Genomic DNA, 22,405 nt, shown 5'->3' on the forward strand with positions numbered 1-22,405 from the left:
CAGGGAGCTGCTCCAGCCCCTGCTGGGTACCAGTAAGGCTCACTGGTTAACCTTTTACATCCCTGTAAGTGAGAGTCATCAAGCGAAGAAACCCCCCTCCCCCATCCATCTTCAATCTAATCTCTGTTTATTAAGGCAGTTACAGCTCCGTCCCAAAGCGGGTCAGACTCCCCAGCCCCCTTCCTGAGCACTAGCGCTGGAACTCCGCTGAGGCGGCGCACGCCGAGAGCCTGGCAGTTCTGTGCTTGGGGTGAGTGCAGGGGGCCGCCGGGCCAGGTTACCGGCATGATGTGTATTCCACAGAGCATTCACTGGTTCCAGATCACTGGCAGGGCAACAAGAAGGTATTTACCAAGGCCACGGGATGCCTTTGTGAAAGGGTCACAGAAACGTTCTTAGTGCATGGGCCCGGCGCCCCCCGGAGCTGCTCCTCTGCTGTTACTGGGGGTACAGTTCCACAATCATGGCATGGCCCTGCAAGGGAGAAGCAGAGCACGGTTATGGGCGCCCGAGAGCCCGGCCACGCGGACCCACCAGCCAACAGACGCGCTTCGCTCACGTGGCAGAACAGGAAGGGGTGACTCCGGAGTCAGCTCAGCTCCAGGCACCGCGGGGCCATTCCTGAGCAGAGGGCAAGGCAGGCTCTCGGGACGGGACTAGAAAGCGCTCCGGCGACCTCCTCAGCCAGACCGGTATGATCGTGCAGCTTTTGCAGCCTCAGCCAGCCTCTCTCGAGTGGGTCGGCGGGGCTAGGGCAGCTCGGAGGCCTCTCCAGTGACAGAGTAACCCAATCCCCGGCCGCTCCCCTCCACTGCTCTGCCAGCCGCCTCCCAAGGGGCTGCCAAGGGCCACTGCAAAGCAGTGGGATTCTGCCTTCTGAGGTTCTCAGACAGACGCCAGGAGGCGCCTCAGGACCCCAGCCACGCTGCAGCTGAGCAGAGCAGGGGCTGGGAATCACCCCACCTTGCGTACGAAAGCCTCGGCGACAGGCAGCCCTGACCACCAGAAAGTCGCTCTCGGACCGCACTGCCCCGCTGCACAAGCAAGGCCGGCTGGCTCCTTAGCCCAGCTTCCTGGAACGGCACCCACAGCACGCAGCTTGCCGGGACCCTCAGGACCTCCCGCCCTTCTCAGCAGAGGCCCAATGCCAGCAAGCCTGGCAGCATTACCTGCCCTCCCGCAGCACAGGCAGCGACCAGGCCGTACTGCCCTCCTTCCTTCTTCAGCCGGTGAGCCGCAGTCATCACTAGCCGGCAGCCGGTGGCGCCAAAGGGGTGGCCCAGAGACAGGGAGCCACCCCAGGTATTGAACTTCTCCAGAGGCGGGGCTCCCACCTGCACCAAAAACCAAAGGGACAGGTGTGCTAAGCTCTGCCCCACTCCGCACGCAAAGGAGCACATGGCAACATGGAGCCCATGGACTGAGACACCACTAGGCCAGCTAGTCTCCCTGCTGGCATGTGCCCTGGGGCTCACGGAGCGCAAGCAGGCATGGGAGGCCCTATGGTGATGGGATGCCATCTCCTGCCGTTTGGCTGCTACATGACAGTGGTTTTGAGGTTTGTCCAGAGGAACATTAGCCACACAGCTCTGGGGCTTTGCCTTCTCTCTGCGCTCACATGCCAGAGGCCCTGTCTGAGTAGCTACAGCGTAGGCAGGACCGAACCAAAGTACTGGTTGTTAGGAGCCCGTGTATTCCTCTCTGATCTGAACACAACACGAGCCTACAACTCCAGGCTGTTTGGGCAGATTTTTACAGCAAGAAATTAAAATGACAAAAGCAACACGGACCTTAAAACTCCTTCTTGAGCGTGCCCTTACCTTAGACTTCCTGCCCATGTAGTTCTGTGCAAACCAATCTGAATCCATCGCTTTCAGGTTAGCCAAAATCTGCCCCTAGAAGGAGGGGAAGGCGCAGATTCAGAAGGCAGTACATGCAGGGTACTCACAAGTCAGGGCACCTTAGTTTCCTCAAACTAGGTCAATAGAAGGGTCAACACAGCTGGTACAAGGGCTCCGAGGAATCTTATTTGCATGCGCCTCGTCCCACAGTGAGAGGACACCTTTGAGAAGCACATCAGCACAAAGCAGCTGGTAACGTGTCCAATCAGCAGGTGCATACATACAATCCCACAGCCAAGGAAGGACGCCAAGTAGGAACAGAGCTCTCTGCGCTCCTGGCCTGAAACCAAACGAGACTCCTTAAGCAGAAGGCCCCAGGCCTGCCAGCAGGCTCCTGCGCAGATACTCACAGCGAAAGCTTCGTGAAATTCAAACACGTCGATATCAGCCAGCGTGAGACCAGCCCTCTCCAGCACTTTCGGAGTCCCATAGGTCGGGCTAAAGAGTCAGACAAGCACAAGTGAGCTCAGCCCCCTGCGCACCCTTCTCCTCTCGAAATGAGTGCAAACACCTGCTCAGCCTCTCCCCCGCTACACCGACACCCCCAAGAGTCAGCCCGCCTCAGACTAGCCACATTTCTAAAGCGAACGGACCCCTTCTGGCTGCGTGTGCGTGCTGGCAAGTCCAGACGCCAAATCTAAGGAGGTGGATTTTGACCACACGCAATCTCTCCGGCTCTGGAGTCGGACTCTAACAGCAGCTCTTCGGAGTCATGGACTGGGTGGGACCCCAGGAGTTCGTCTAGTCCAGTCCAGTCCCTGCTCTCCCGGCAGGCCTGAGTATTAGCTAGGCCAGTGGGTCTCAAGCAGGGGCTGCAGCTGTGAGCCCCACCACCCAGACCTGCAGCAGAAGCCTGGGGAACTTTGTGGGGAGCCCTGGGGCCCACAGCAACTGCCCTGCTTGCTACCCCAAACTCCAGCCTGCTCTTTACACACACAAAACCAGCTCCTGTGACAAGCTGGGCGGGGAGATTTTCTAGCATGCAGGGGACAGCTCAGGAAGAAAAAGGCTGAGAACCCCTGCTCTGCCGAACCTGCTCCCAAAAATCTCCTGCGATGGCGATTCCACAGCCTCCCGAGGCAACGTATCCCAGCGCAAATGCCATCCTGTCTTGACTGGTTACGTGGAAAATGCAGCTTCATCCTGCCACGTGTCCATGACCCCATGCGTCCAGCCAGACACCCCATGACATGCACGTGCCCGAGTCCCACTGCGGCTGTAACCCCCAGCTCAGCGGTTCCCTCCCGGCAGCCACCTCCACTGGCTGCATTACGTCTTGTACTCAGATTCTCTCAGCTCTCTGGGGCAGGGCCAAGTTTCTGCCTGGCTGCGAAGCTCCCAACTCAGCGCTCACATGTGCTACAGCAAGCGAAGGCGCCTGTGCTAGGAACCGAGAGTGCCCAGCAATGCCGGCCGTAAGTCACCTACCCAAGCAGGAGCTGGTCCTTGGGGTCCTGGGACACGTACACGAAATCCCTGCACAAGAAAAGCACCGTTAGCAGCCGAGCAGAAAGCAAAAGCCAGAGCAGCTGTCAGAAGGCAGCGAGAGAGGCTCCTACCTCAGGTAGGCCTTTGGTTTGTAGCCCATGGCCAGAGCCTTCTCCTCAGACATGACCAGAACTGCCGAGGCCCCATCCGTCTGAAACAGCCAGTCAAACTCAGTCAGGAAACTGCTCCCGGCACGCTCACCGCGGAGCTACGTCTTTGCACAGGGCCCCAGCTGAGTAGGAGCCCAACTGTAGTGCAAACAGAACGCAGGACAGTACGAATACCAACGCTGCTCTCTGAACTGATCAGTAGCCATCCGCCCAAAAGTTACATTGCACGTTACTCTTGTCCGCTTGTAAGCCACTAGGCTGAGGGACAGATCTATGCCCAAGAACACTGGCAAAAGCCTCATCCCTTGGGACACAGAACTAGGTAAAATACAGATGGACGCTATGGCCTGTGGGTGGGCTGGCCAATCAGAAAGGTTGTTGGACAGCCATAGCATACACAGATGTGGCTGTTTAGTAACAGCGTTTCTGCCAGAAAGGCTGGTCTGTGAATTTGGGGGGGAGGGGGGAAGAGTGCCATTAGCACTGGGATTGTTTAGCTAGTATTTTACAGCACTGATTTCATGCTGTCTTAGAGGAGAACGCCTTCTCAAGTTAGCCTACAGCTCTGCTGCGTGCAGTGGCCCTTCTACACCAACACTCTGCGATGGAGTCAGCCCTAGAGGCGCGGATACTGCAGGAGGTGCCCAGGAACTCCAGGCACACGAAGAGCAGTTACTGCAAGATGTGAACAGGGTCTAAGCCAGGAGTGGGCCCTTCCCGCATTGGGGGGGGTCTAAGCCAGGTGGCCCTTCCCGCAGCTCCCATTGGCTGCGAACGGCAAACTGCGGCCAACAGGAGCTGTGAGTGGCCGTGCCCGCCAGGGGCTACCCCGGGGAATCACACCTGGCCCACGAGCCGCTTACTGCCCACCCCAGCCTCTGCTCTGCGCTGCACGACACATCCCTTGGGCATTCGGGGAGACTTTCAAAGGCATAAGGGGCAGGTGGGCACCCAACTTCATTCCAAGTCACTGGGAACTGGGGGTGTAATGGGCAGTCTCCCCTGTCCTCTTGGAGGGCAACGATAATGAAGCCAGCAGGCAAAGCAGCCTCAAGTGCACAGCTAACCCTTGGTTTTTATTTTGCTACGTTTAAAACGCAAGGGCCATTTTGCAACTTGAAGCAATGGCTTTATGGAAGAGGCACAGTAATCCAGTCACAGAACGGAGCAGCTACCCACAGGGATGGCAGCACCTTACCAGAAAGGAAGAGTTGGCAGCTGTCACAGTCCCATAAGGCTTGACAAAAGCAGCTTTCAGTTTACCCATCTGCTCCATTGAGGACGGACGGACTCCATTGTCTTTGAGAACTGTATCTTTGCCTGAAAAGAGCATGCACAGCGACAGTCACTGGGCGGAGAAGAACCCAAGAGAGAGTTCTGTTTCCACGGCGAGAGGCGTGCCGGGAGAAGGGAAGCACCTCGCCCAAACAGGTTAGTATTAAGGGAACAGTCTCAAGTACTGAAAACATCCAGATTCTTTGCAACGGATCTTCTGAACAAGCTTGCAAAGAGCACAGCTGCCACGTGCCTCTGCCCACTGGCACTGGGCTTGTTTCCCCTGGCGGGAGAGAGCATTGCTGAAGCCTTTCAAACAAAGAGCAGGGAGATCTCCCTCCTGTGAGCGCCTGCACTAAGGCAACAATCACCAGGCGGGATCTGGAGGAGGGGGCATCAAGGGCAGATCACAGGCTTTGCGAAGACACGTGCCTACCTCCCTGCGCAGAACTGGGCTGCACCCGAAGGCTTTCAATGCACAGCCCGTGCTGAGGAGCCGGAGTGTGCCGAGCAGCGCGGGTGATCAGCTCTGACCCCTTCCTTGACAAAGGCAGCGGGTCGGTTCGGGGTCGGTGCTTACCTGGCACTTTGAAGGGTACCACGTCAGTGAGCAGCCCCTCATCCTGGGCTTTTCTGGCCAGAGTGTGGGAACGCAGGGCGTACTCATCTTGTTCCACACGGGAGATGGCAAAGGCAGCAGCCAAGCGGTCTGCTGAGTGCCCCATGCTCTCGCTGGTGGAGAACTCTGCCACGGCTGGGAGCTAGAGGAGAGCACACATCAATACCATCTCTTCCAGTGGGCATGGGCAGCCAGCAACACTACGTCTTGGAACCTCGCAGCGGGTTACGTCTCACACGCGTGAATTCCCTTTGTAAAACAGCTGTTCTTGGCTTTATGCAAATAACGCTCACCCTAAGATCCACTAGGAGCAGAGCCACTTCTGAACCACAGAGGGCAGCACAGGAAAGCCTAAACTTGAACCGGGTAAGAGCCCTGCTGGCCACTTGCCAGGCCTTGATGGCTGCTCCCAAGTTGCATCTGCCCTTGCAATTTACGATGGAGCTTCCAAGCAGAGCCACTAGAGGCCCCAAAATGAAGAGAGGCCAGCAATGCATGCTGGGGCCTGCAGCCTCCATCAGAAGTGGTATACTCCCCAGGGGGCCAAATTCAAGTCATCCCTAATTTAGGGTTTATCCTCCTCTCCCTTGAGAAGATGGAGAACAGCTTCATCCAGATATGTGTGAGCCTAGACTCCTATGTAACTGGATGAGCTATTTTCAGGGCTCTTCATTTTTGGTTTTTATTTTAGTTTATTTAATTTTTCCCACGAATTTATCAGTGTTTATTACCCAAAAGCAAATAGGTGAAAAACCCCCAATTATTAATAATTTTCTGGGTAAATATCAGGGGATTTTTGGTGGATGGATGGGAAAAAAAGTATTCCGTGGGTTAATGCTTTGAATTGCTTCAAAATGACCTTAGCAAGTTAGAGAAATGGTCAGAGGTAAACAGGATGAGGTTTAATAAAGAGAAATGCAAAGTGCTCCACTTAGGAAGGAACAATCAGTTCCATACATACAAGATGGGAAGCGACTGTCTAGGAAGGAGCATGGCGGAAAGGGATCTAGGGGTCATAGTGGACCACAAGTTGAATATGAGTCAACAGTGTGATGCTGTTGCAAAAAAAGCAAATATGATTCTAGGTTGTATCAACAGGTGTGTTGTAAGCAAAACTCGTGAAGTCATTCTGCCGCTCTACTCTGCACTAGTTAGGCCTCAGCTGGAGTACTGTGTCCAGTTCTGGGCGCCACATTTCAAGAAAGATGTGGAGAAATTGGAAAGGGTACAGAGAAGAGCGACAAGAATGATTAAAGGCCTAGAGAACATGACCTATGAAGCCAGGCTTCATGAACTGGGCTTGTTTAGTTTGGAAAAAAGAAGATTAAGGGGGGACATGAGAGCGGTTTTCAAATATCTAAAAGGGTGTCACAAGGAGGAAGGAGAAAATTTGTTCCTCTTGGTTTCTGAGGACAGGACAAGGAGTAATGGGCTTAAAGTGCAGCAGGGGAGGTTTAGATTGGACATTAGGAAAAAATTCCTAACTGTCAGGGTGGTCAAATATTGGAATAAATTGCCAAGGGAAGTGGTGGAATCTCCCTCTCTGGAGATATTTAAGAACAGGTTAGATCACCATCCCTGACAGATGTCTTAGACGGAGCTTGGTCCTGCCTTGAGGGCGGGGGGCTGGACTCGATGACCTCTCGAGGTCCCTTCCAGTCCTATTATTCTATGATTGTTCATCCATGTGGCCTACTGCAGAACTAGAACAGGACTCAAAACACAATGCCATGCTGGAATTTAAATCTAAATCCCAAATAAAAAACTTTTCACTTAAACAGTTTACTCTTGTAAACTTGAGACTCTGAACATTTCCTTGTGATGCTGATTTTCTTTTTCTTCCCTTAGTAATGTGTCAAACCCTTGAACCAATATCTGCCAACAGCTGGCCATGAGATCCATCAGTTCATGCACATGTGCACACACCTCAGCACTTGAGTTCACACCTGTTGCTGTGCATCTTGTAGACCAGTGCTTCTCACACTGCAGTCAGCACCAGCATTCCCTCTAAGCTGCCCCGGTGATTAATCAGCCTGCCCGGTCAGAGGCTGAGGGTTGACTGACTGGGCGGGGCAGATTCATCACCTGTGAGGGGACACTGACTGGTCAAGACCCCTTTGAATGGGGCCATCAGGGTTGGCTTCAGCCCTGGGTGGCAGGGCTCAGATTACAGACCCTCTGCCCAGGGCTGACGCCTTTGAGCTTTGGCCCCTCACTAGGGACAGTGGGGCCCGGGCAGGCTCAGGCTTCAGCCCCCCCTTGGGGTCAAGCAGTAATTGTGTCACAAGAGGGTTGTGGTGCAACGACGTCTGAGAACCCTGGGCTAGGCTAATCCACAGCCTTACTTCCACAGGCACACAGGCCAGTGTGTTATCGCAGTACAGACGTCTCTGCAATGCACTGCACTTTCCTCATCAAACAAGGCCTTTTCTCATAGATCCCAATGATAGCACAGCAGAGGGAACAATGCTTTTTGTAAAACCCAGGAATTCTTTGGTAAAAACCAGTGTGACTGACAATGAAGGGGCTTAGCTCTATTTCCACTTGGGAGTCTAGAGCATTTAAAACTAGGCCACTAGCGCCCAACCTTTGAGCACATAGAGCCCTTTTCAACCTATTAACATTTCAAGGCTCTCCCCCCTCCTCATGGCAGAAAAAAGAGAGAGAGAGAGAGAGAGAGAGAGAGCGCAAAGACAGAAAAAGAGAAAAAAAAAGAAAAATGAAAACGGCCAAATAGAAAAGAGAGACAGAAGAAAAGAGGAAAACAGAAAATGAGAAAAGAGGGAAACAAGAAAAAGAAAAAGAAAGGACTGGGCTTGCCACTGCGGTCCTAATCCTTATTTTTAAACGTTCCACAGATCCACTGCAGTACCGCCGTGGACCACCAGGGGTCCATGGCTCACAGGCTGGGAACCTCTGCTCTAGGTCTCATCTCCCAGCTGGCCTCTGGGGGTCTCTGCACTGGTACCAGGAGCGAAGAGAAAGGACCCTTTCTCCACAGTGTATATGCACGGCCGGCCAGAACGCCAGGAGTCATCAAATCGTTCACAGCGAAGAAAACCCTTTTCCTACCCATTTCCACCACTTCACAAGTCGCCTTTCCTGGGGCCGAGGGAGCAGGTGGCCGGGGTTCCCTGTACAGCGTGAAATGGAGCCTCTCTCTCAATGTCAAGTATCAGAGGGGTAGCCGTGTTAGTCTGAATCTGCAAAAGCAGCGAGGAGTCCTGTGGCACCTTATAGACTAACTGAAGTGTAGGAGCATAAGCTTTCGTGGGCAAAGACCCACTTGCATCTGACGAAGTGGGTCTTTGCCCACGAAAGCTTATGCTCCTACACTTCAGTTAGTCTCTAAGGTGCCACAGGACTCTTAGTCTCTCTAAATGGACAGGCTGCTCATTCTCACCTACGCCCACGAAAGCTTTCACTGTCTCTCAGGATTTGGCTCCTGGAGAAGAAATGGACGGTGTATGTAAGAGGCATCAGTGAAATGAGAGCGCAATCCCAATAACAGTGGGAGGGGAATGTCCTCCTCCGTATTCAATGAGTTGAAAGTGCACCTGATGTGGTACTACTAGCCTGGAGAACAATTTATTTTGTCCCACAAACGCTTGGATCTAAGATGCCCTGCTGCTCCCCTGTCCCCCAGCCAACCAAGATCTGGGGGTAGGGGAGTGTGCAAAGTCATGAACCGTTCAAAGCAGCTGGTGGCCTAAACCCAGACAGGCAGCATGGTACAGAAGACCCATAGTCTGCATCTCAAGTTATCCATCACCATGTTGAATTCTCCATGGGGGCAAAATTAAATTCCTTTCCCCCTAAACCAGTGGTTCTCAACTCGTTTCAGTCCATGGACCACCAGGCCAATCAAAAAATTTTTGTGGACCACCTCCAGCACTTGTAGCACAGGATGAACGCCACAGCAACCGTTCAGCATGACGGCAGCAGCTACACTGATGCTCAGAGCCTCGGACGGAAGTTACTGGCAACACAATGCGGTTGCGTCCTAGGTGACACTACGGATGACGCGCCGCGTGCTTGTGAACACGGCATAGAACAGCCTAACAGCGGCGCCTGCTCACGCCATGACACTTTGAACATTGTTTCTGTGGACCACCAAAAAAGTCACCATGGATCACCAGTTGAGAACCACAGCCCTAAACCATGTTATTTTACAAGCAGTTATCAAATGGTAAACTACATACACAGGAAAACGGACCGAAACCCTTCTACTGAGAGATGGAAAGGAGAATTACCTCTGGGGCAAAGTAATCAGGACGGATTTTAGTAATCAGTGCCAGTCTCTGTGCCAAGGTCTTGGCCCTGTTAAGGGAGAGCAGAGTCTTCCTCATCTTCCTACTGTGACGAATGGGCACATCCGACATTAGCTCCACGCCGCCAGCTACCACCACGTCACACTGGCCAGATGCAATCAGACCAACTCCTACAGAAAGCGATGCAGAAGATCAGAAGTGTGGGTGGACAGCTTTAAAAAAGGCTGAAGTACTTTCACTTGCTGAGGAGAAGCAACAACTAATCAAGAACTTCTCAGGAGCAGATGCAACCAAAAGAAACCTCTCTAATGTTCTCAAGGAGAACATTTTGCTTTTTTGTACAGTTGGTCAGCAAATAGATTTTCCTCCCAATGAAAGATTGAGATTTTAAAAAAAAGCTGTCCCGATATGGGACAAAGTGCCAAAAGTTCAAAAAAAGTCACAAAATGAACCCCCCCAAGCCCCTTTGTTTTAGACTACTGACACGTTTCATTTCAATCAAGTTCAAAACTTGTTTGTGTGGCTTTGACATCACCTGTATTTGAAGTAGAACTCTCCAGCCCTCTGTAATTTTGCTTCTACATCCCAGTTTTCATGGAAGGAATCGAGGCGACAATCTCCCTCAAATAACTTGGGGCAGAAACCTAGCGCTTCAGGTTTTGCTCGGTCACCAGGAAAGGCTGCAACTTGGTCAAGTTCGAGCCTTTCACTTGCAGGTTTTTAGGGCAATTCTGAATCTGAGTGGCGACTGCCCCTGAATGCAGCTGATGGCCTGGCTCCCGCAGACCTGGAACACTCCAGGAAAAGCAAGCTCTGCGAAGTGTGACTGAAGCAGTGGCTCCATAGCCGCCCTGCTCCCTTTCTAGCCCCCCTCCAGACACGCAAGCGTGCTCAGCAAGACGTGCAGGTAGGACAGCGGAGAGGCTACCAATGCCAGCTTCTGACCTATTGCCTCTTCCTTCAGCCAACATACCTGTGGTCATAGCTTGGTTTGACGAGATGCAAGCCATAGTGACTGTGTGGGCTGGGGTCTTATCAGAGAAGCCAGCTCCCAAGGCAGCCTATGGGAAACACAAAATAATGATTAAATGCCCGCACCAGTTCTACCTCGCAGCCCTCACTCCTGGAAATAGGGATGCTAGCTATCGCTTAACCAGATAGTCGAGTAACTGCATGAAATCTTTGTGGTTACACAACTATTTGATAGTCCCTGGGGGTGGGGCTGGCAACCAGTACTCTCTGGGCCCCACTCTTGGGGGCCCCCTGTATCAGAGGCAGAAGGGAGCTGGTCCGCGAGGGGAGTCCATTTAAAAATGAGCTCCCCATGCACACCAGCTGCTTGCCCCCCACGCTGCTGCCTCTGATACAGAGGCAGCAGTGCAGGGTGGCAGCAGCCCCTGTCCATGGGGGTCCAAGCGCCACGCAGACAGAGGCTGTTCCGCAAGATGCTTCCCCCTCCGATACAGAGGCAGCGAGGGGGGGGGGATGTGAGTAGCCGACAAGATTAACTGATTAGAAGATAAACCCTGGCTTGTCAACTACTTGTTGACATCCCTACTTGGAACATGAAACGGCAGGCATCTCTGCAGGCTAAGCTACGAACGGGTCAAGTTCCCACCTACGCAGCTGAGGTAAGGCACTCGGCACGCACTCACTAGGAGGAATCCTCCTCCTGTTGCAAGCCGAGAGCTGGTCTGCTGCCTGCCTCTTTATCAAACCACGTGGGCAACATCATCAGCCCCTAGCGAACGGACAAATCCCTGCTGTGCAACACTGCCCACAGTTCCAAAACTTCATAGACCTTTTCTTCACCCCATCCTCTATCAGAGGCAAGGAAGCGGAGGCCACTGTGTTGGCTAATCTGAACACTCCGCAGTAGAGGACAAGCTGCAATTTGCATAGAACTAAACAATAAATGTTTGCTGCTGATCAAGCTTTCCTGATGTAAGGATTTACAATGGAATGCCCACAAGCTTTAGCAGAGTCCACAGTGGAGGCCTGAGGCCCAAAAGGATAATACTCTGGACCGCGTGCTGCCACGAGATGACACGCCTTCACTGACACATGGCCAACTAGTTGAAAGTTCACAACTTCTTTGGAAGTTAAAATTAAACCAGTCTCAGTTGACAGGGGAGTTCAAGGAAAACACTTGGACATAGGAAAACAACCGCTGTAATAACACGTGCATTTAGGAGAAATTATGAAACGTGTTTTCGGTGGGTTGCTTTTGGAGGGAATGTTGCTGGCTGCTGCGCAGCAGGCCAGCTGAGGGGTCAGAGCCTAGACTGATCAGAACAGAATCAGGTCTAATGTTATGCAGATGGCTTCACAGAAAGACTTCTGCATAAAAGGGGACAAAGTGTAGTCACTTCTCTCTTTGTATCTGCCCCCAGCACTCAAATGCTGCCCTGCTTGACTTTTTACAAAATACTGCAGGGTTAAGTATTTCTGGCAAAGCAGAGCTTGATCACAAGTGGACAGTTCAAGCAGGACGATCAATCGTGCCTTAACAGGGTCCTGCTTTTCTGGTAGGAGGGACTGCACAGTGCAGAGAACTAGAATGATCTGTCAAAGGGCAGATTTAACGGAATGGGAGTGCCGTTCAATTACTTGCTGCGCAACGAAGCATCAATGGCTTTCTTTGCCAATGCACACAGAAGTGTGATGAGCTGATTCTTTCAGAAGGATTAGTTCTCTCCGGTTAGATGTTTAAACAAGCTTTGGAGAATTACCTGCTTCATTTAACCCACCTCTCTAGCAACATTGCTTGTTTTCACCTCCTGGATAACTGTGCCAAAAATAATGTAATCCACAACATCCTTCGGAACGCTGGTCCGGTTCAGCAGCCCTCTGAGAGAAGTCAGACAAGAAAATCAGCATCAACAAAGGAAGTGCTACCTTGCCAGCCCCTAGGCACCCAATTTCAAAAGCTAGCCTGGGCAAGGCCTAGGGCAGCCGATGCTGTGCTCCCAGAAGGGGCGGGGCCTCAGGCAAAAGGGGCGGGGTTAGCCTCCCCCAGGCAGCCCTCCAGGAGCACACCGCACAGGGCTCTGGCGGCTGCAGTAACAACAGTGGTAGCCAGGAACCCCAGGCCCTTTTGAATCACCGAGCCCCGGGGCAGCTGTCCCTTTCCCCCACTACAGTTGATGGGCCCGGCTAGCCTGCAGAACAGGGACAAACAGCAAGCGTACTTTCCTATTCAGGGAGGAGGCTGCCTGCAGAAAGAGCTCTGATTAAAGGAAACTCCACCTCTACTTCAATAAAGCCACTGTCCCCTCCAATGCACATGTGGTTACTACCTCTCTCCCTCATCCTGGGGAAGCTCAAGTCAAAAACAGAGGCAAGAAGGGGGAGACAGATGTCAAGCCAGCCTGCCCCATAGCTTTTGAACATCTACTGCTTCTGCAGAAGACAAGCAGCGCTTTTTTCATATTTCCATTCTTCATATATCACAAACACATGGATGAATATAATTTGTTGGGGGAAGTCAACATGGTTTCTGTAAAGGGAAATCCTGCCGTACTAATCTACTAGAGTTCTTTGAGGGGATCAACAAATATGTGGACAAGGGGGATCCAGTAGATATAGTGTACTTAAATTTCCGAAAAGCCTTTCACGAGGTTCCTCATCAAAGGCTCTTAAGTAAAGTAAGTTGTCATGGGATAAGAGGGAAGGTCCTTTTGTGGATTGATAACTGGTTAAAAGACAGGAAACAAAAGGTAGGAATAAAGGGTCAGTTTTCATAGTGGAGAGAGGTAACTAGTGGGGTCCCCCCAGGGTCTGTCCTGAGACCAATCCTATTCAACTTATTCATAAATGATCAGACAAAGGTTAAACAGTGAGGTGGCAAAATTTGCAGATCACACCAAACTGCTCAAGGTAGTTAAGACCAAAGCAGACTGTGAAGAGCTTCTAAAAGATCTCACCAAACTGAGTGATTGGGCAACAAAATGGCAAATGAAATTGAATGTGGATAAATGTAAAGTAATGCACTTTGGAAACAATAGTCCCAACTATACATACAATAGGATGGGGACTAATTTGCCTACAACTACTCAAGAGAGAGCTCAGAGTCACTGTGGATAGTTCTCTGAAACCATCCACTCAGGGTACAGCGGCAGTGAAAAAAGCAAATAGAAGTTAGGAGTCATTAAAAAAGGGATAGCGAATAAGACAGAAAATACCTTATTGCCTCAATATAAAACCATGGTACGGCCACAGCTTGAATACTGTGTACAGATGTGGTTGCCTTAGCTTAAAAAAGATATATGGCATTAGAAAAGGTTCAGAAAAGGGCAACAAAAATGATTAGGGGTTTGGAACGGGCTCCATATGAAGAGAGATTAAGAAGACTGGCACTTCTCATCTTAGAAAAGAGGAGATTAAGGGGGGATATGAGAGAGGTCTATAAAATCATGACTGGTGGAAAAAGGGAATAAGGAAAAGTTATTAGCTTATTCCCACAATATAAGAACTAGAGGTCACCCAATGAAATGAATAAGCAGCAGGTTTAAAATAAATAAAAGAAATTTTTTCTTCACTCAGCACATAGCCAACCTGTGGAACTCCTCGCCAGAGGATGTGGTAAAGGCTAGAACAGGGTTCAAAAAAGAACTGGATATATTCATAGAGGTTAGGTCCATCAATGGCTATTAGCCAGGCTGGGTAGGAATGGTGTCCCTAGCCTCTGTTTGTCTGGAGGTGGGGGACAGGGGAGGGATCACGAGATGATTCCCTGTTGTGTTCCCTCCCTCTGGGGCACCTGGCACTGGCCACTGTGGGCAGACAGGACACTGGGCTGGATGGGCTGTTGGTCTGACTCAGTCTGGCCGCTCTTATGTTCCATGGAAAATACGTATACAAATGCTCCAGGGTCTCTGACAAACAGCCCTATCCACCTTCTCACTCTGTTGCACAAACATAAATTTGAGTTCTGACTTCCTCAAACCATCCAGTACAATGTAAGAGTCAATGTGATGCAGGCAGGGGTCTCTATGGCAGCTGTCAATGCCCTGACCAGAGCCAAGGCCCCAGCGCACATCACGTAACACCAGCACGCAGCCCACGACTACAAAGTGCACTGTTTGCAGGCCGCCAATCAGACTGACTCCTCTTGGAATCCCTTCTCGGCTCCCCCTCGCCTACGGCATCAACCTCACAGCCAAAGCTTTGCTCGACTCCAACCCAGCCTTCATGTCACATCTCAACTGCTTGGCTTGGATGCCCCCACGGCTCATCAACAATGCCAGCCATGAAACCCACCCCAAACTCCTGCCTTCACATCTTCTTCCACACTGTCCCAGAAGCAAGCATGGAATGACCTCTCAAACCAACCTGTCAGGACCCCAGCTTTCCCCATTCAAATCCCTCCCTTCCCACACAGCTGCCACACTGCAGACTGGAGAAGGCACCAGAGAGAAGAGCGATGAAACACAGCAGTAAGGTAGCTTTCCCTGGTCTCCCTCACTCTCCCAGTTTGCTCAGAGCTCACTGTATCACCCAGCACCAAACACATTCAACAGCAGATCGTCTGAAGCAGAGCTGGCCAGGAGGAGGACAGATACGTCCCTGATGTGCATCCGGGCAGTGCTTTCCGTCCAAGGCTCTCAAAATGCTTCACAAGCATTCAGCAGCATCACCATTTGGTATGAAGGTGACAGGTGAGGCAGAAAGGTGAAATGACTTGCCCTTGGTCACACAAGCTGCATGATAAGGCAGGGAATACAGCCTAGGAACCCTGGCTCCCAGCACTAGGTCAACTCCCCAGCACAAAACCCCTGTGCAGGCTGGTTTTCTAAGCTCCTCTTCCACGTAGTTCTTGTTTACTCACTGCAGCGAGGCTCTACCCAAGTCATGCGGCATCAGGTCTGCGTATCTGGAAGGTAAGACAGAGTGAACTCATTCAGAGCGCGCATTAATAGAACAGAGTATGGCATCCAATGAGCAGTCATGGAGCGTCTACACTTAAACATGGGCATTTCACAGCCTTCTTTGTGGAGACCAAAATATCCACATGAGGGGAACCAGCCTACAGTCACTGAAACAAGATACAGCAGCAGCAGTCTCAACTCTAGGGAAGTATTAGAAACGGTCCCGATTCAGCTATGACGTTGAAGGCATTAAGTAACAGGTTTCTAACAAAATCATATGATGTCATTTACTCCTGCCAGGACGACCGGACTGTGCCTGGGTCTTGAACCCAGTTTTCAATCATAGGTGTAGTCACATGAATGGCATCTAAAGACATATCTGTTGGGCTGCATGTTGCTATGTACAGTGGCTCTATGTCAAGCCTGGAAAATCTAACCTCCCAACCCAGCCCAATATACACGCGATTTTCTCTGTTATCACTGGAAGGCAAAGAATACAAAGAAGAAAGAGAGGAAGCCCTAGCTCACCACTGCTGTATATAAGGTACCACATGGTCGCAGCTGCAGCCTTAGTTGATTGCAATCTTTTAGGCGAGTCTAACCCCTGACGAGACACTGGAGTCACAAGATATGTATTCTAACTCCTGGGGAAATCACATAACTCTAGAATGCCCAACTCCTTCATGCTTCTAATATGTAGCAGGGCTCGCAGATAGTTCTACCTGTGTAACAGAAACCCACAATCTTGTCAAGACTACAAACACAACCCAAGGAAGGGACCAGAACAAACCACCAAATCTAGAAACCCAGGGACAATCAGAAAAACAAGTTGTTTAGCTCCTTGCAGCTATTCCATTGGTTACATTTTCCTCTTATGCGTAAGAGTATCTACAATGTCAGGACAGCGAGCAAGCACACATCAGGCACAGAGCAAAGTGAGTGCAGCTAGAGAGGTACAACTATACCAAGCCCAACGGCTTCCGTTCAGATTCTACCTGTATCTTTCCACACAATTAACCAAAGCAAAGGGGTGTGATTTTTTTTCATACTTACGAGGTGCCAGATTGCAAAAATGGAATGCGGACCCCGTCCACCACCACGATATTCTTCACACCATTTTTGGCTAAGGTTTTCTTACTTTTGGGCTGGACTGTTTGAAGAGAATATGTAAACAGCTACTGACTAGAATCTGAGCAAGTCTGGAGCAAGATTTTATTTACAAAATAAATACTACTAGAATCAAAGAACACTACAGATCAGTGTTTCTTAAACTGTGTTTCCTGGCACACAGGTGTGCCGCGGAGAACAACAGAGTTCAAAATGGCCACTCTTAAAGGGGCAGGCAACCTTTTTTGTCCCCTCAACAACTTCCCCCCTCCCCCCCAAAAAATCCTTGGTGTGCCTCATAAAAAAATTGTTTGGTGTTTCTCGGTCTTAAAAAGTTTAAGAAACACTGCTATAGATGGAAGGGACCTCCAGAGGTCATCAAGTCCAGTCCCCTGCCCTCGTGGCAGGACCAAGCACTGTCTAGATACTGCACAGAGTGTCGACAACTGACACCTGAGGAGCACACAATGGCCCCTTGCCTGAGGAAAGAAACTGGTTTGTGGGTCATGTGATCAGCACATTTTGGGAGGCACCAGCATCCAGGAAAAGATTATAAAAATACCATGAGGGCGCCTCCATCTTGTCTTCAATCCTGCTCCTGATTCCAGAAGCACCTTTGCTATGAAGAGAGGGCCAGGAACTATTTGCTGACCTATCCTGACACAGGATGCACTCGGGACTTTTAAGCTGGCAGTTTGTTACATCTCTGCTAAGAGCCTGCATCAAAAACTTGGTGATCGATGTCTGAAATGTATTCTCCTTAATCTCACTATCAACCTTTTTTTTTTTTAATTAATAAACCTTTAGATTTTTAGATTCTAAGGGATTGGCATAGCAGGCTCTTTTGGGTAAAAGCCGAGGTATAAACTGACTGGGGACTGTGACTGGTTCTTTGGGACTTGGAGAACGTGTTCGGAGTTGCTGAGATTGGGTTTTATAACCTCTCGCCAGTATAAAGTGTGGGTCTGGTTGTGGCACAGGGAATACTGATGTGTCTAAGGGGGTTTGCTCATGGGGCTTCTTACTGGCCAGAGTGGCAGCTGAAGTGCTCTGTGTGACTGGTTTGGTGCCTTATAGGGAAGGACCCCAGTCTCGGCCTGTAAGTAGCCTTGGTTTTGAGCAATTCACCCTGCTTTGTCACTCTCAGTGGTACCCAGACCAACCTGTTATATTACAGCCTGGGCTAGGTATGAGGAGGCACCTAGCATTGAAGTTTTAGTGCATTCACTTTACCTGTGGCTTGGGACAGAGGCGAGCAACTGAAGGGTCTTGCTGCTAAAACACAAAACACAGAGTCAGAACAACTACTGAACAAAAAAGTTGCCTATAATACTTAAAAATGTGTAATAATAGTAAGAAAAATGTAGACAAGTAACCTATGGAAACTGCACATACAGAAAAAAATGTTGTATGCATTGCGTATAGCCAGTTTGTGGAGTTTTGCACAGCAACAAGGAAAAAAACACTTTAAAACAGGAAAAGTGGTCATAAAAATCATAAAATGGCAAGGAGACTTGGGTGCCGGTGGCACCCATGAATCTACTTCTAACCTCTTTTTTAAAAACAGCAAAATGACAGCGTTCTTTTACATGGCATTGACTTAATTTTTTAACAAGAACAACACTTACAGAATCTGAAAGCCCACGCAGAGGTAGCAGGGAGGCGTCTGATAGCACGGCTCAACATGGAAGTCATTTTGAAATCTAGAATAGTGCAGGAGAGGAAGGACAGCAATTAACTTGTTCAGAGGTTTCAGAATGGGCAAGCTAGCCAGTCCACATGCAGCCAAAGGCAATGGAGATAGAGAAGACCCATCAAGGTCAACCCAGTATCCACTGGGGGAGGGACTTTTTGTGGTGTTTGAGCTGTGCCTAACACTGGAGCTTTAGGCCTGACTAATACAAGTAAATAGTGACTCATTCCTCTTCTAGGATCAGGGCTGTTCAGTATGTTCCAAGGGGTCCTGGACAGACACATTTTAAAATGCCCCCCCACAGACGCCACAACAGCTGGAACTTGCTGTGGGGTTGTTCCTGCTGGCACCCAGCCTTTACTCAAGCTCATCTCTGTCCCGATCAGTCACCCACCACAGGCGCCAGCCGACCTGGGGAACCACCCCGGGATTCAATAGATGCAAGTGCCTGGGCCAGCAGGGATCTCTGCCCCCTGAGCCCTCCTGGGGATCAGCTCCAGGGTGAGAGCACAGGCCACCCCTGCCCACAGCTTCACCCAGCCCCTTACAGCCCCTAGGCTCACCTCTCCTGCAGCCAGGCCCCGCCTCATTCAGCCCCCCCACAGCCCTGCCCCTCCTGCAGCCAGGTCCCGCCTCCTTCAACCCTCTGCCCCTCCTGCAGCTAGGCCCCACCTCCTTCAGCCCTCTGCCCCTCACAGCCCTACCACTCCTACAGCCAGGCCCCGCCTCCTTCAGCCCCCCCACAGCCCTGCCCCTCCTGCAGCCAGGTCCCGCCTCCTTCAACCCTCTGCCCCTCACAGCCCTGCCCCTCCTACAGCCAGGCCCCGCCTCCTTCAGCCCCCAGCAGCCCTACCCCTCCTGCAGCCAGGCCCCACCTCCTTCAGCCCCTCACAGCCCTACCCCTCCTGCAGCCAGGCCCCGCCTCCTTCAGCCCCCCCACAGCCCTGCCCCTCCTGCAGCCAGGTCCCGCCTCCTTCAACCCTCTGCCCCTCACAGCGCTGCCCCTCCTACAGCCAGGCCCCGCCTCCTTCAGCCCCCAGCAGCCCTACCCCTCCTGCAGCCAGGCCCCACCTCCTTCAGCCCCTCACAGCCCTACCCCTCCTGCAGCCAGGCCCCGCCTCCTTCAGCCCCCTGCCTCTCAGAGCTCCACCCCTCCTACTGCCAGGCCCCACCTCCTTCAGCCCTCTACCCCTCACAGCCCTACCCCTCCTGCAGCCAGGCCCCACCTCCTTCACCCCTCTGCCGCTCACAGCCCTACCCCTCCTGCAGCCAGGCCCGCCTCCTTCAGCCCCCTACCCCTCACAGCCCTGCCCCTTCTGCAGCCAGGCCCCGCCTCCTTCAGCCCCCCCCACAGCCCTGCCCCTCCTGCAGCCAGGTCCCGCCTCCTTTAACCCTCTGCCCCTCCTGCAGCTAGGCCCCACCTCCTTCAGCCCTCTGCCCCTCACAGCCCTACCCCTCCTGCAGCCAGGTCCCGCCTCCTTCAACCCTCTGCCCCTCACAGCCCTGCCCCTCCTACAGCCAGGCCCCGCCTCCTTCAGCCCCCAGCAGCCCTACCCCTCCTGCAGCCAGGCCCCACCTCCTTCAGCCCCTCACAGCCCTACCCCTCCTGCAGCCAGGCCCCGCCTCCTTCAGCCCCCTACCCCTCACAGCCCCGCCCCTTCTGTAGCCAGGCCCCGCCTCCTTCAGCCCCCTACCCCTCACAGCCCCGCCCCTCCTACAGCCAGGCCCCGCCTCCTTCAGCCCCCTACCCCTCACAGCCCCGCCCCTCCTACAGCCAGGCCCCGCCTCCTTCAGCCCCCTGCCCCTCACAGCCCTGCCCCTCCTACAGCCAGGCCCCGCCTCCTTCAGCCCCCTACCCCTCACAGCCCCGCCCCTTCTGCAGCCAGGCCCCGCCTCCTTCAGCCCCCTACCCCTCACAGCCCCGCCCCTTCTGCAGCCAGGCCCCGCCTCCTTCAGCCCCCTACCCCTCACAGCCCCGCCCCTTCTGCAGCCAGGCCCCGCCTCCTTCGGCCCCCTGCCCCTCACAGCCCCGCCCCTCCTGCAGCCAGGCCCCGCCTCCTTCAGCCCCCTACCCCTCACAGCCCCGCCCCTCCTGCAGCCAGGCCCCGCCTCCTTCAGCCCCCTGCCCCTCACAGCCCCGCCCCTCCTGCAGCCAGGCCCCGCCTCCTTCAGCCCCCTGCCCCTCACAGCCCCGCCCCTCCTGCAGCCAGGCCCCGCCTCCTTCGGCCCCCTACCCCTCACAGCCCTGCCCCTTCTGCAGCCAGGCCCCGCCTCCTTCAGCCCCCCCCACAGCCCTGCCCCTCCTGCAGCCAGGCCCCGCCTCCTTCAGCCCCCTGCCCCTCACAGCCCTGCCCCTCCTGCAGCCAGGCCCCGCCTCCTTCAGCCCCCTGCCCCTCACAGCCCTGCCCCTCCTACAGCCAGGCCCCGCCTCCTTCAACCCCCTACCCCTCACAGCCCCGCCCCTCCTGCAGCCAGGCCCCGCCTCCTTCAGCCCCCTGCCCCTCACAGCCCTGCCCCTCCTGCAGCCAGGCCCCGCCTCCTTCAGCCCCCTGCCCCTCACAGCCCTGCCCCTCCTGCAGCCAGGCCCCGCCTCCTTCAGCCCCCTACCCCTCACAGCCCCGCCCCTCCTGCAGCCAGGCCCCGCCTCCTTCAGCCCCCTGCCCCTCACAGCCCCGCCCCTCCTGCAGCCAGGCCCCGCCTCCTTCAGCCCCCTGCCCCTCACAGCCCCGCCCCTCCTGCAGCCAGGCCCCGCCTCCTTCAACCCCCTACCCCTCACAGCCCCGCCCCTCCTGCAGCCAGGCCCCGCCTCCTTCAGCCCCCTGCCCCTCACAGCCCCGCCCCTCCTGCAGCCAGGCCCCGCCTCCTTCAGCCCCCTGCCCCTCACAGCCCCGCCCCTCCTGCAGCCAGGCCCCGCCTCCTTCGGCCCCCTACCCCTCACAGCCCTGCCCCTTCTGCAGCCAGGCCCCGCCTCCTTCAGCCCCCCCCACAGCCCTGCCCCTCCTGCAGCCAGGCCCCGCCTCCTTCAGCCCCCTGCCCCTCACAGCCCTGCCCCTCCTGCAGCCAGGCCCCGCCTCCTTCAGCCCCCTGCCCCTCACAGCCCCGCCCCTCCTGCAGCCAGGCCCCGCCTCCTTCAGCCCCCTGCCCCCCACAGCCCTGCCCCTCCTACAGCCAGGCCCCGCCTCCTTCAACCCCCTACCCCTCACAGCCCCGCCCCTCCTGCAGCCAGGCCCCGCCTCCTTCAGCCCCCTGCCCCTCACAGCCCCGCCCCTCCTGCAGCCAGGCCCCGCCTCCTTCAGCCCCCTGCCCCTCACAGCCCCGCCCCTTCTGCAGCCAGGCCCCGCCTCCTTCAACCCCCTGCCCCTCACAGCCCTGCCCCTCCTGCAGCCAGGCCCCGCCTCCTTCAGCCCCCTGCCCCTCACAGCCCCGCCCCTTCTGCAGCCAGGCCCCGCCTCCTTCAACCCCCTGCCCCTCACAGCCCTGCCCCTCCTGCAGCCAGGCCCCGCCTCCTTCAGCCCCCTGCCCCTCACAGCCCCGCCCCTCCTGCAGCCAGGCCCCGCCTCCTTCAGCCCCCTGCCCCTCACAGCCCCGCCCCTCCTGCAGCCAGGCCCCGCCTCCTTCAACCCCCTACCCCTCACAGCCCCGCCCCTCCTGCAGCCAGGCCCCGCCTCCTTCAGCCCCCTGCCCCTCACAGCCCCGCCCCTCCTGCAGCCAGGCCCCGCCTCCTTCAGCCCCCTGCCCCTCACAGCCCTGCCCCTCCTGCAGCCAGGCCCCGCCTCCTTCAGCCCCCCCCCCACGTAGTCCCCCGTCCCCGGCAGCGCCTCCCCCTCCAGCCACCTGCAGCGATCCCCTCCCCCACGCGGGGCGGGGCGGGGCCACGCGCCAGGGACCCGCAGGGCTCGCGCCGCGGCCGTTACCGTCGCTACGCGGTGGCGGCCCCGCTCGCTGCCCTGGGCGGTGCCTGCCTCAGGAAAGCCCCCGCCGGCCCTGCCGTAGCTGCCCTCGCCGGTGCCTGAAGGCAGCCCGCCCCGCGCCGCGCCTGGGCTGGGCGAGCCAATCAGGCAGCGCCGCGGG

At 54.4% G+C, this 22,405-nt stretch overlaps 1 protein-coding gene across 4 annotated transcripts; it reads right to left on the bottom strand.

Moving 5' to 3' along the window:
* Positions 1–110: 110 nt before the first annotated feature.
* HADHB (hydroxyacyl-CoA dehydrogenase trifunctional multienzyme complex subunit beta) lies at positions 111–22,375 on the bottom strand. Of its 4 annotated transcripts, none has more exons than XM_075915741.1 (16): positions 22,249–22,375; positions 18,270–18,344; positions 17,875–17,913; positions 16,588–16,684; positions 15,495–15,539; positions 12,415–12,514; positions 10,638–10,725; positions 9,647–9,834; positions 5,355–5,535; positions 4,698–4,819; positions 3,461–3,540; positions 3,330–3,377; positions 2,252–2,339; positions 1,821–1,895; positions 1,170–1,334; positions 111–474 (listed from the first exon to the last, which is right to left on the bottom strand). In XM_075915741.1, the coding sequence occupies exons 2-16, from the start codon at positions 18,334–18,336 to the stop codon at positions 439–441; spliced, it is 1,419 nt and encodes a 472-aa protein (XP_075771856.1). In that variant the 5' UTR covers positions 18,337–18,344; positions 22,249–22,375; the 3' UTR covers positions 111–438. The 4 variants fall into 4 exon arrangements, with proteins under 4 accessions (XP_075771856.1, XP_075771854.1, XP_075771857.1 ...); XM_075915739.1 differs by having other exon boundaries at positions 17,875–17,916; XM_075915742.1 differs by having other exon boundaries at positions 22,169–22,307.
* Between the last annotated feature and the right edge of the window lie 30 nt (positions 22,376–22,405).

This window comes from Pelodiscus sinensis, unplaced genomic scaffold (genome assembly GCF_049634645.1).
Source record: "Pelodiscus sinensis isolate JC-2024 unplaced genomic scaffold, ASM4963464v1 ctg89, whole genome shotgun sequence".
NCBI lineage: Eukaryota > Metazoa > Chordata > Testudines > Trionychidae > Pelodiscus > Pelodiscus sinensis.